This window comes from Lytechinus variegatus, chromosome 7 (genome assembly GCF_018143015.1).
Source record: "Lytechinus variegatus isolate NC3 chromosome 7, Lvar_3.0, whole genome shotgun sequence".
NCBI classification, from domain to species: Eukaryota; Metazoa; Echinodermata; class Echinoidea; order Temnopleuroida; family Toxopneustidae; genus Lytechinus; species Lytechinus variegatus.
In genome coordinates this window covers 13,850,885-13,865,131 of record NC_054746.1, presented here as the reverse complement: position 1 = coordinate 13,865,131, position 14,247 = coordinate 13,850,885, and the positions used below count along the sequence as shown (strand labels likewise).

Sequence of the window (14,247 nt, the reverse complement as noted above, 5' to 3'; positions counted from 1 at the left end):
TAAGTGTTAATGGGGTCCAAAGAAACGTCACTTATAGACAGAATCGAAAGTTTAGTTTTGAGGTCTTATTAGTTGTACCCAGTGGCGTAATGAGCCAAATATTTTGAGGGGACGAAATATGGAGTACTGCGTAAAATTGTTAAAAGTTATGAACAAGCGAAGCGAGCGAGGACAATTTTCAATTTTATTACAAAATTCAAATTTGGTGATAGATTTTTACATAATTTTCAGAAAAATTATATTTCACCCTTTCTCTTTCTTTTCTTTTCTTTTCTCTTTTTTTGACGTTAATATTTTTTTTTTGGGGGGGAGGCAAGGGCTCTCCAAGCCCCCTATCTATACTCCAGTGGTTGTACCACAGAAAAGTTGAAAGAATGTTTTATGTATGAAATATCCATTATTTAGTTAATGTTTATGGTTCATATTTAATATCGGTGTCTACATCATGAATAACAAGTTATGATCAATGTATCTACAAGGTGATGAAATCACCCACTCACTATTATAACATTCGGTTTTAATGCCACAAATTATTCCATCTCTGTATGCTCAACTATCGTCATTTTTCTTTTTACAATTGTATTCCTGGTTATATTCAAGTTGCATCTCTAATAAGAAAATTACAATATGATTAATGGAGAATAGTTTGAAGTGTATACAGATCCCCACCCGCTCTTTACAGTGATGGGCCACCTTCGGTTTTGATATCGATTGTTCCATCTCCGTTAAGATTAAACTTGTTACATTGAATCTTGTTCTATTAAAGACTTCGTTCTTGTCAACCTGGCTATGGTTGATGATCTAGAATCTGAAAACCGAAACAGATGTTTGAAATTTTCGTATAAGTGACTTTTTAACGTTGCTCTTTCTTTGATTGAAAAAAGTTCACTTACCCTAATCCAAAACAATTTGAAACACAAATAGATACGACAGTTATTTGAGAAATTATAACATTTACATGCTCTTAATGAATATTCATATATTATTTAGATAAGTCGTAAATTGAAAATGTAAGTACATTTAACATAATTTTATAAGTAATATTTATATTTGCCGAATTGAGTTAAATTTACTAAATCAAAGCAAGCTTCCAATACGTGAATTTTCGTAAATGTACATGTATATAGAACCCAAATAAATCAAGTAAATCAAGTAATTGAAAAGACAAGTTAAATCTAGGCCTACAGAAAAGAAAATCGAGAAATAATCACAAATAATAAAATCTACTATTAAGTGTTAACTACTAATTCAGATTTTTACAGTGTAGTTTACATCAGACGTCAACTACTGCCCATGTTCCTCTGTGATGATTTCTTGCCCGGCCCCATGCAAGCCTGACTCTGAATGAATCCTTGTGATGTATCATGGATCTGGACAAGAGTCACCGCTGCAGGTACCACTACCGTGACCAGCTACTTGGTCGGCTAACACTGTCTTCAGCTTAGAAAGCTCATCTGAAAACAGAGATGGATAAAAATATTTTCATTAAATGAAACTACAGGAGAGGAAAAATAAGAAAGAACAGGACTGTTTGTAGGAATTCGTAAACAGGATATGTATCCAGAAATTCTGCAAGCAATTCCTTCTTTTCTCAAGTAAGCTCATCAACAATTTCAGTTTGCGCTTCGCGCTCGCATTATTTGTTTCAATATGTATTCTGTTCAAGACCACACAAAGTGATTGGAATATCCCGTTTCAGGTCTAAATGTATAAAGGTTCGCTAATTGAAATATGTTTACTACTTCCTACAAACAGTCCTTAAAATCTCCTTTTCAGGGCAGCACATCAGAAAATTCGCGCTCGCATTATCGGTTTAGTGAGATATGTATCATATTCATTCATTCTTAGTCATTAAACGTCCCTTTTTAATGTCAGTATAATTACTAACCAACAAAAACCAAGCTTTCTTCGCGCTCGCATATGAGTGCTCAGAGGCCAGATTATAGAATAATTAGCTCGCATTTCGCACTTCCATTATCTATTTAGGCATAATGTGATACCCACCGTTGTTGGTAAATGAAATTCAAAATTAATACATCTTCGAATCTTTAGGACTATGCCCCTCCCCCCCCCCAAAAAAAAAAGAAGAAAGGAATAGATGAATAAAAAATAAAATAAGATAAGAAAAAATTGATAAATGAAAATAAATTGCTTTTAAAATCTTCGAGCAAACTGATCCAGGAATATTGTATAGATGAGTCGCCCAAAGCGGAAAAACTGTAGCGACAATCAAACATTGAAAATTGAAAACAAACGTGCACCCCTGGCTTAAAACCAGTTATCAGGAAAACAATGATTCCGAGAAAATACTCACGTGATTGGGCTACCATCTTGGGCAAGATACTGGTCCAAAAGTGACAATTCTTGGCATTCACCGCACCTTCTCTCGTTGGGAATCCAGATTCTAATTCCTTATAGTAAGGATGTTCATTTGTAAATGGTTGCCACTCTTCAAGACCAAGCGGATTGTTGACAATCTCAGGATCTAGAGATGATAAATTGGGATTCCTGGAAGGTAGGTTGGGGGTAAAATCAGATAAATGGCTTTATAACAGCCTCCATCGAAACGATATGGCATTACGAGAACTACGAGAGGGTCTCATTATTTATTTATTTATCTACTTATTATCATTCTATTTTCATTTTATTTATTTCATTTGTTATTTTATTTCACTTTTTTTTTTTTGGGGGGGGGATTAGGCAAACAATTATGCGTGCTCACCTGTTACGAAAAAGGATGTAACCAAAACAATCTTTCTTTTTCAAAGATTTATTTCGAATTGATTTAATGCTTACATCATTTATAGAATGCTCTTCTAGAAAATAAACATTTTTATCTGTAAAGACTTTTTTACCCCGTTTTGGCGTAGTTAGACCAGTATCTCATGAACTGTCTTGACAAGCCAGCCTCCTCGGCCCCATTGAAGAATCCGGACATGCCTTTGGGTCCTTCTTCTCTACCACGCAGTAGAGGGCTACCGAAGACATAAGGGATGTCCTCTATATGAGTTGCTCCTGCCCATTTCAGAGGACCAACGGCTGCGTGTGAGGGTATGTGTGTCATGACGTAGCGGTAGGCAGTAATATTCGTTTGTGAAATCAGATCTGAGAACGAAACGATGGAGCAGCTGACAAGGGTAGATAAAACGTCTGCCAACTCCTTAAAGTAGTTGGTTTTTCTCCCTGTCAACTTTGGCAATGAAAAGAAAGGTTGTTAGTATTACAGATGTGTGACACCGTTTTCCGTGTGTTAGTATAATGAAACGATTTTAAACCTCCACAGATTTCTGATTATTTTTCATTGCTGAAATTGACCTTTAAGATATTGCTTTTGTTATAGAGCATAACCCCATTATTCCACAGCTAGCACTACCCCTAAAGGGCCACCGAAAAATTTTCAGTAGTCATCTAAGATCAGCAAAGTTTGTGGTATCTATGGAATGGCTTTGAAAACTCCTGAAGGACAACAACTTCTCCAGCAAAATCGTATTAGGACCTTGAAGAGAGCTGAAAGTTTGCCAAGACACCAATAATATATTGGAAGATCACTGAAAAAAATATTTATCATACTGCCAGATATCTTTGAAAGATCTCAAGATATCCAAAGGACTAAACGATACCACTGAAAAAAACTATGAGAGACTAAGACCGCCAAGAAAATTCTGAAAGACTGACCAATAGGCCTACTTGTTATGTAGCTGAACTTACTATATTAATCTTTCGACGATCTCTTTCATTGATCTTCATATGAATTCTCAGAAGCCTTCAATGATTTTGGACTTTCGACAGATCATCAAAGACTAACGGGACGCTTCAAAGTTTTGACAACTAAAAGACGTATACATACAAAGTTCATTTGCGTTTGATCATATTTAAGGAAACCACTGGAATATCAGGAAGAAATCGTGAAAGACCTCGAAGATCAAACAACTTTCAGAGGTCTTTCAGCGGTCTTTGCTCTATAACTGAGACATCTCAAAATACCTACGTGTTCCGAGTCGGAGTGAACAAATGCAATCATATCTTGAATGAACGGGTCGTCGATCTTGAAATACGAAGCAAGTACGTTCTTCATTTCCTCGAGAGTTATGACAGGAGGTGGAGTATCCTCGTTCGTAGCGATACCGATGAACAGAAAGAAACAGATCCCTTCGTTGAGCATGTCCCCATGGAGGACATCATCAACATTAAGATGTCCCTTTTTCATCAGATTCAGCGTTGTGTCATGAAAAAAGTGGCCATCGACAACTGAGAAGAGCCGTACACGACCTTCCTCTGGAAACTATATACGACAAAAATCATGGTTTTAATCAGCTTACATTTTTAGTAAAAACAAATATGAACCCTTCCTCTACGAAAAAACAGTACAAATATTGACCGTTAAAAATAAACTTGTTGAAACTCTCGTAAAAATTGCAATTACGAAACAGTGGTATATCCACCCTATATGGTACACATTTTCTACAAATCATGCATTAATAACGCGGTATTACAATGGGTATAATCTTGATGCAGTATATGGTGATCAAAGACAGTTTTCCTACGAAACAATCTGCAATAAAGCTTTCAGGACTTGTTTCATCCTCTTAAAAAAGAATATGAGTCCTAAACTAAAAAAAATGTCTCCCGAAACAGATCAAGAGAAGTTTCATAAAGATTTGGCATTCGATTTGGCACACCAAATTGAAAAGGATCACGAGTCGTTCGTAAAGTCATTTGTACCCTACGAATAGCTTTATGATTGTCACCATCGTACTGACGTACTTGATACAAAAAAGGGATCATCCAATGATAAAACAACAAATATATGACACTTGAACATACCGAGATGTGATATCCATCTATCAGTTCTTTCCAAGATTTTTCTCTCAAACAATCCATAAGATCCTTGATATTGCTGTTATCACATCCGACGTCTTTAACAAACTTGAATGTGTTGTCGATAAGATCAGTAGTTGTACCAAAGTTCATCAATGCACTTCCACTCTGGATTTAAGTTAGAGAGCATCATTAATGAAGATATATATGATTTCCATTGGTTCAAATTGATATGTTATGTATCTATATTTTCAACATTTGCATTTAAAGGCCGCCGCACACCTTACGGTTCGTCTGCGACCCGACTTTGGAATAAAACGTAATAAAATTTGATCTAATATTGAGACATGGAACATCATACTTTGTAAGGTTCTATATTATCATTCAAATTAATTTACTTATGTTAAAATGAGTGACTACCATCCTTATTCGCATAAAAAAACCGAATTGAATACCTAGTCGTAATGACGTCACGTCAATCGTACGATTGGTTACGATTTCAAATGAAATTTTGCCTTTACTAAAAAATGAATGCTTGCAACCCGGGGCTTGCAATCATCCAAAATTGTTATATTAGTATTTTCACAGCTAGTATATATGAACCTCAAATAAAATGTACGTTTCATTCACATTTTCAGAAGAAGAGCAAAATGCGATTTGTTCCATATTAGGATCGTGTCCCGGGGATTGTGTATACGAGCTGTAAGGTGTGCGGTGGCCTTAACCATGTTAACAGGCCTATTCTGAGCAATAATGTAGGCTTCCTGGTAACTTTATCGCCTAGGTCACTTGGTGTCAGGGAATAGTCGTCATAATCCTTTTTCAACCGACTTTAAGAGAGTCTTGCATATAATGATAATGTTAATAATGAAAATGGTAATAAGATGGAATGTTAATATGGAAAAAGAAGAAGAATAATAATAATTTATTTGTTGAAAGACAAAGCTACCAAAATCAATTTACAAAACGTAACGCGTATATTTAGATAATTATTCCTATAAACTCTAGTAATTTCTTTTACTAGCATGAAGAAGAAAGAAATACGCACCTGTATAATAGCATGTTGGAAAAGTCCAACACTGAGTGGTGAGATTAAATGAGCATTTACACTTGCACCTCCCATACTTTCTCCAAATATAGTTACACGTGCTGGATCGCCTCCAAATGCTTAAAAAACAATAGCAATTTTTAGAATTTTTAGGAGAAATAAAAAGTTCTAGAAGATTACCACCAATAATTCAAACACAACTGTAAAATTGTGAGCCAGAAATTTTGAGAGGGCAGACCTGGCGGATACTATAGCTCAAGATTTCTGTTAATAGCTGCGAGCAAGCGATCAAAATTTTCTCCTTTTCAATACAAAAATCTAATTTTGTGATAGTTTTTGACAGAAAATTTTAAAAATTGGATAAGATTTCACCTTTCCCCCTTTCCTATTCTTTTTCTTTCATTTTTTTTCTTGATCGGGTTATTATTTTTTTTTTTTTGGGGGGGGGTCCATGGCCCCTAAGTCCCCCATTTGTGAACAAGTGATACACAAAATATAATGCGAGCTATCAAAGTTAATTCAATTGGATGGTTGAATGGGAATATGATGATTACCTGTACTATTTTGAAGCTTGAATGATTCATACAGTTAAGGGAGCGTCATGGGTGAGAAAATGAGTAATTATTTCAAACAAGTACGTTTCGCTTCCTGATGCTTTTCTTTTCACTCTTGTCAATATCATGATAATATCGAGTATTGAATGTGTACCTGCTATGTTTTCTTGAACCCACTTGAGTGCTTCTAGTTGATCGAATAGCCCAAGATTGGCTGGAATTCCTCCGAGTCCCTCACCTGTGGAAAAAATGAAACATGTTCTGTAACTAATGAAATTCGACAATGTACTGAATGTGCGGGAGAAAATTGGACAGCAATCCAAAAAAATAGTATGGCAATGAAGTTTAAATTCCCCGGGGGGCCACTTCCATTCACGAGTGGATACCATGCGCGACCATGGGGTCTCGAAAAGCACCCTAAACACGTAATTCTCATATTCTGAAAATGCACCCCTTAACAAGTATTGGCGTGTGAAACCCTACCCTTAACAAGTATTGGAAACAAACCGATACTTGGCAATTGTTCCCTGAAATGAACCCCTAAACAAGTACAGGAATATTTTATTGTTACGGGTCCTTCGGTCGCCCGGCTTTAACTTATTTGGTTTAGTACGACCCCACCTTCTACACCTCGCGCAAATAGGACTCTAAACACGTAGTGTTTGGGCAAAAAGGACATCCTTTATAAAACATTTAAATTTTGTTTCATCATCCCCGCAAATTCGACCCTAAACACGTAATTTTCCTAGCGAAATAGATACCCTTTTTTCATATTTTTGTGTTTTTGACACCCTTATCACGTTACGTACGTAACGTGCCCTATCGTGAAAAGGACATCCTTTTACGTGTTTTTTTTTTGGTCGCGCATGGTATCCACTCGTCAATGTAACTGCCCCCCCCCCCCCCGGGTTAAATTCATGCACGCGTTTAAGAAGTTATGATCATAGACATATATAACATGCCGAAGGGAGCAAAAAAACATAAACGTTCCATGACTGCTCGGGAAACTAGGATTGACTTCTGATCAATCCTTTAGGACCTCTCAAACGATTTTTTGAATGTGGAATACTGTGATAACTAGTTAAAAAAAAATTGGAAGTCAGTGAAATTTCAAACAGAAGATAAATTGGTAATATTGGGCATAATTGTGATAGGAGTATTAGTATTAGTAGTAGTATTAGTAGTAGTAGTAAGTAGTAGTTGAAGTAGTATTAGTAGTAGTAGTAGTAGTAGTAGTAGTAGTAGTAGTAGTAGTAGTAGTAGTAGTAGTAGTAGTGGTAGTAGTACTAGTAGTAGAAGTAGTAGCAGTAGTAGTAGCAGTAGTAGTAGTAGTAGTTGTAGTAGTAGTAGTAGTAGTAGTAGTAGTAGTAGTAGTAGTAGTAGTAGTAGTAGTAGTAGTAGTAGTAGTAGTAGTAGTAGTAGTAGTAGTAGTAGTAGTAGTAGTAGTAGTAGTGGTGGTAGTAGTACTACTACTAGTAGTAGTAGTAGTAGTAGCAGTAGAAGTAGTAGTTGTTGTAGTAGTAGTAGTGGTTGTAGTAGTAGTAGTAGTAGTAGTAGTAGTAGTAGTAGTAGTAGTAGTTGTAGAAGTAGTAGTAGTAGTAGTAGTAGTAGTAGTAGTAGTAGTAGTAGTAGTAGTAGTAGTAGTAGTAGTAGTAGTAGTAGTAGTAGTAGTAGAGGAGGAGGAGAAGGAATAGTAGTTGGTAGTAGTTAGTAGTGACTGTAGCTGCAGCATGTATTAACAGTGTTAGACTAGTTATACCTGCAATCATCTGGTTCTGTCCACTATAATTATCTCACCTGTGTGCAAGAATCCCAGAATTCCAAGTCTGTAATTGAAAGTTACGACAATGACTTCTCCATAGAATGCCAGGGGTATTGGAAGTTGTTCAGGTACAGAGCCGGCGCCTGAAAAGAAGGCCCCTCCATGTATCCACACCATTACGGGGACTGAATTTTGCTGTAAATGGTGGTAATAATGATATATATGATTGTTACGGTGGTGGTGGTAGTGGTGGTGGAAGTGGTGGTGGTGGTGGTGGTGGTGATGATGATGATGATAATGGTGAAGGTGATGTGCATTTGTATTTGTGTTTATTTATTCCCCGAAACTTACAATAAAAACATAATAAAGTGTACAAATGAACATATCAAAGCAAGACATAAAGAAATAACAAGTTAGAACAGACATATACAAAGAAACAACAATATCAAAGAGACATGAGATTATTGAAATCGGATGGACACCCAGTTCAGCTCTGCCCATAGACAGTTATGTTCTTCCACGGGTTCCAAGGATTAATAACACAAGTAATAAAACAAATTCTTACAAAAATGTGTCGTGGTGTTGTTGTTGATGATTATGATGATGATTATAATGATAAAAGGACAAATGAGTTCTAAAGAAATGAAACTAATGTTAAAATATTTTATTTCTGAAAAATAATCATAACTCACTATCAATATTTAATGGGTATATAATATTTATAAATAACTTAACTTAATTTCGTTTTAGAGAGGGTAAAGGGTAATAATAGAATTATACCTCATGAAAATATTGTGAGAGAAAAAAACCCAGCTTATATTATAAATTTGAATATTTTTGTTTCAAAATTATGAACAAAGGACTTTGGATGATCCAAATACTAGTAAAGGACTAGACAAAGGCTCCCCGTGGGACTGCACAAACGATTTATATAATGTAATAGTAAATAGTGGTAGTAAAATACGAGCTGTGATTGGCTGGATTTGTACCACGTGACCTCCCTTCAAAAAGTTATATTGTACATATGTACAATATAACTTTCGATTTTTGGATGGCAAAATCCATGATGGGGGGCTTAGATTAAGGGATCTATTTACTATAATAAATAGTGAACGTTCTATCATACAATATTACTGGACTATATGAACTCCAAATATAAAATTATCCCTCGTGCAAGCCTATTTCACCTCGGCCTTCGGCCTCGGTGAAATAAACCTGCACTCGGGATAATTTTATATTTGTCGTACATATAATCCAGTATATTGTACAATAGATTGTACACTATTTATATAATATCACCCTAGCGCACTATTTTCTAGATTTTTTTTTCTTTGCACGGGCGACGCTTTCCCATTGACTTTTGTAAAAAAAAAAAGAAAAAAAAAGAATCGGGGGCATCCCCTCCACCCTGCCCCCAAGTTGTTCGCCGCATATAATGTCTTACTGAACAACTAGCTCTTTAACACTCTAATTTAATTACAAACCATTAAGAGGGACTTATTAATAATGATGAATTAGCACTTGGTTTCAAACGTCGAAAGCCTCTAATTAATAATGAGTTTCGCACATCTGCAAAATAATATATTTTTTAATGCTTTTTAGCCTTTATTCAGAAATACATGTATACAGCAATGTAACGAATGAAATATACATTATGATAAACATTTTTTAACAAAGATTATCACAACCCATAATGCAAAGAAATCCATTATTTTCACATGTATTTACAGTATAATAATGTTGTATTGTATACTACAAAAACAACAAACAAACAGAAAGACTTTTTAAATTCTGAGCAAATAATAAAATTGATATATATATAATACTTTGTTTAATAAAGATGTGAATAAGCTATCCCATAATAAAAAATGTATGTATATTTTATATCTTTGTATTTTGAAATACAATAACAAAAAAATAAGTCTCTACGTTTATACTTAAAAAGTGTACAACAATCTGAATAAAGATTTTATATATTAAGCACACACACACAAAAACAAAGCAAAGCAAAAAACAAACAGTGAATGTGAAGGGGGAGCAGAAACTGAAACCCATTTCCTTTATCTTTTTAAATTGATGGGCAAGGATCAGGGGGAGAAAGAATTTGAAGAAAAATAAAAGAGATAATAGCCAATAATATAGCGCCATCTATCTAGAAACATTATTCCGAGGCGCAAAGGAAACAGAAAGAATGAGAGAGTTTGGATAAGTGTTAAAGTGCCAATAACTAATACTGACAAAAAGGATAACACTTCAGTTTAGATTTGAAATTCTCTAATGATGATATAATTCTTAAATTCAATGGCAAATGACATGGGTGTCGATTTATGTTCATGATTGGGCCGGGGGGGGGGCGACCATGGTCGTAAGCAGAATTTTTTGGGGCTGTCTAAAAAAATCGGAGGCCAGACATGACGTAAAAGGCCAACTTTATGTTTGTTAAACTGCGAGCGAATCGAGAGAGCAATTTTTTTTACATTTTAATGCAAAACACCCCTAATTTTATAACAGATTTTGACATTACATCTAAAAAGGCCTTGTAAATATTTTGGTGCCATACATGTAAAACTTTCCAAATTAGATTTTTTTTTTAAATTCTAAACGCTTGCAGATTAGTAACCATTGTAACTTTATTAGAATTGGAGAAATGTGTTTGAGGTAGTTTGACGTTCCAGTTAAAACCCTGGTAGTTGTATTCTGAGCATATTGAAGTTTATTGACATTGCGTAAGGTTATATTGAAATAAAGAGCATTTCCATTAGCTAAACGAGATAGTATGTACAATCGAGTGCATACGCTTAGCACCAGACTTCTGGTCAAGGACTTTCCTAATGCTGTTAACATTATGAATATTACAGTATACTGATTGCCATTCTTTTTTTACATGTGCATGGACATGTTTCCGTCAAATACAACACCGAGATTTCGAACTGATGACGAAACCTTACATATAGGCCTATAAACCTGTAGGCCTATATGTAAGGTTCATTTATTTTCAACTTATTATTAATATTTCAATTGTTGTGTCACGGGAATAATCACGTGCGTCGGCTTTACCTCTTCTTACATTGGGTTTAGTACCACCCAACCTCCCACACCTCATTCAAATCGCACTCGAAACACGAGTGTTGGGGCAAAGTACATCTTTTATAAAGCATTTTAGTCTCTTTTATACCCTCGCAAATTTGACCGTAAACACGTAGCTTTCCTGGCGAACTATTATACACATTTTCAATGTTTTTTAACTTGCCCAATCTTGAAAAAAAGATATCCCTTTTATATATACGCATTTTTTTGTTCGCGCCTGGTATTATTCAGTAAATTTCGAAGCGGTACACGTACATCAGCCAAAGGCTGTTCTTCAGAACGTATTTGTACAGTGTAACCTTATCATTACAGTAGCGTTTTCATTTGGCGAGTTAACATCGCGAGTTATAGATTATTGCCAAAATGAGGCACACACGATAACTCGCATAAAGCTCACCATGAAACTCGGGAAAACTCGCGACAACTCGGCATGGCTGGTTCAAGCTCGGGACAACTCTCCTTGAAGTCGTGAGAAGTTTCAAAATTTGGCTAACTCGCTGTAACTCGTGCTGAACTCACCTAAACTCGTTATATACTCGTAGTACTAGCTGAAAATTTAGCAAATTCAGACCTGAAGAGGGGCATTCTAGGCTTGTTTGTATGAACTCACTAATACTATTTTTGATATTCAAATCAGAAAAGGGACATTTTAAGGACTAATTTTAGGAATTCATGAAGAGCAGACACACCTCACCATTCCTTAATGCGAACGTACGCACGGACAGGAAATGTTTTATATTAAGACCTTAAAATGGGGCGATCACTTTAAGTAGTCATGAAAAAGAAGAGTATGTCACTATATAAAACAATAATAACTCGAAGTGCGAAGAAATATTTGGTGTATATTGACTTGATTTGACAACGTCACGTCTCTCAAATATATTTGAAAACTATAGTATTCCGAAAACAATATTTGATCAATTATATCTAGTTAAACAGAAAATGCGAGCACCGGGAACAATGAAGACACAGGCCCTGAGCAAATAATGTTTCATAAAGTTATTTTTAAAAATGTGTTTTTTAAATGTAATATACAGTAACATAACATAATTAAAATATAATGTAACATTGTGATGAACAATAAATTCTTCTATCCCACTACGTTTCTCTTTCTTTCTCCCTCTTTTCCCCGTTTTTTTTCGGCCAGCCGATGGGGGGGCACGTGCCTCCATGCCCCCCCCCCCGTAGTTCAAAGTCCACATAGCGATGTCTAAAGTCTACGTAGCGGAGAATTGGTCAGAGATCATGCAGACTATGCCACATCAAAAGCACTTCGCTACGCTCTCAGTACGCTGTAGCAGCCCCCATTGTGTCATGGCCATTTTCAGTGACGTATCGTTGGTGTAAATTAGGGACTCTTCGAAGCATATTCAACCATTATTAATTTCAGGCATTTTCCTCATTTTCTGACATCCTCTCTTGCAAATGACCTGAAAACACTATAAACCCGGAATCTCTCTAGCATAAAATCTGCCGTCAAAATGTTAATTTCAATCATTATGAACTTTATTTCTTGATACAGTAGCATTGGCGACGGAAGCCAAAAAAATTAGGGGGGTCCACCTGAAATTTTGGGATGGACACAGGTAAAAAAAATTGACAGGCAAAAAAAAAAAGGTCATCAACATAATATTTAGGGGGACCGTCCCCCCATCTCAAATTTAGGGGGACAGTCCCTCCCACCCCCCCTCCCGCTTTCCGCCGCCTACGCACAGTAGTTATATCCTCTAAAATTATAAAGACTTGCCCGTGGTGTTGGAACAAAGACATCTAAGTACAGACAATCCTCCGTCTCTTCCATTTCTACAGTGAATCCCTTCAGTTGGATTTGGGGACAAGCAACATTTGATTTGGTGGCATCCAGTTCTCCGGTCCAAACTTTCTTGACGGGATGTTTGTACCTCAACTCTTTCACAGGAGGTTCGGCATAGGGAATCTTGGTGTATGCCTCGACCGCTATGGTCTCACCCTCTGGTAACTGCCAGGGTGAGACTTCGATGGTTCTGCCAAAGATTCTACCGTTCTGGGTGTCCACGTAAGGAGTTCCTCTACTCTCAATGGCACCGATAATGATGTTGAAGACGAGAAATTGCGCTAATCCCAATGTAAGGAGCATGTTGAAACGATGGTTTGAACATTGATTTGATTTGGTTAGCAAGTTCGTCTTTATGCGTAGATACCCATTGCAGTGAGGTATTCGATACTGACATTGCAAATATATCTCATGGACCGAGAAAAAAGTAGAACAGTTTAGCACAAGGTCATAACGGAGGGCCCTGGGAACGATCTTTTTTTCAGTGGGAGTGCTGAAATGTGCGGAAATCTCTCCTCAATTGAGTTTCCAGTATTATATATACACATGCACACACACGCACAAGGGCAATTTTTTGAAATTTCATATATTTTGTCCTGAAAATTTCACACTTTGAGCAATATGTTTGTGATCCTGAACAAGATTCGTATGTAACAAAATAATAATCACTGCGAGCGCGATCAGCGCGAGCAGAAATTTTCAATATACGTTCTAGCCTGATCGAAAAGGGACCTATTATAAAGACTGTTTGCAGTTACCGATGAAGACGATACCTATTCCAACAATCGAAATGATAAATTATCAAACATCCGTGACAGATCCGCATGTTGAACAAAATAATGTAGGCTAATCAATATTCATGATATATTTTGGAGGAAATAAAGATGAGGGAGAAGTTTGTTTTTACAACCTCAAAGTTTTGCTCGACGCTTTTGATGGCCAGTATATCGATAGCGCTCTTATAGTAGTAATAATACTAAGAAGAATGATTATTGTATAGATGGTTATCGAATCTATGCATGATGACTATTGAATTTGTCTTTCTCATGTTTGATGTTTATTGCTATGGACTGATTGAATGAAACAATTCTTTTATTGAAACTGATAACATGTGGAAGGAGAATGAAACAAAATCCGGTCAGGATTTTCATGTTTTTATACACGA

At 36.0% G+C, this 14,247-nt stretch overlaps 1 protein-coding gene across 1 annotated transcript; it reads right to left on the bottom strand.

Annotated features, from left to right (window-relative positions):
- Window positions 1-254: 254 nt before the first annotated feature.
- LOC121418491 (cholinesterase 1-like) lies at window positions 255-13,495 on the bottom strand. Its single transcript, XM_041612398.1, has 9 exons — window positions 13,017-13,495; window positions 8,218-8,377; window positions 6,575-6,658; window positions 5,867-5,985; window positions 4,825-4,986; window positions 3,989-4,282; window positions 2,856-3,190; window positions 2,315-2,508; window positions 255-1,454 (listed from the first exon to the last, which is right to left on the bottom strand). Exons 1-9 carry the CDS (start codon window positions 13,383-13,385, stop codon window positions 1,363-1,365), a joined length of 1,809 nt encoding a protein of 602 aa, XP_041468332.1. The 5' UTR covers window positions 13,386-13,495; the 3' UTR covers window positions 255-1,362.
- Between the last annotated feature and the right edge of the window lie 752 nt (window positions 13,496-14,247).

Bases quoted from the DNA above. Each gene is read 5' to 3' on its own strand.
- LOC121418491 (XM_041612398.1), bottom strand. From the start codon at position 13,385: ATGCTCCTTACATTGGGATTAGCGCAATTTCTCGTCTTCAACATCATT. The intron at 8,378-13,016 runs GCAAGTCTTTAT...CACCATTTACAG, and splicing joins TCTTTGTTCCAACACCACGG to CAAAATTCAGTCCCCGTAAT. The intron at 4,987-5,866 runs GTGCGTATTTCT...ACTTAAATCCAG, and splicing joins TCCAACATGCTATTATACAG to AGTGGAAGTGCATTGATGAA.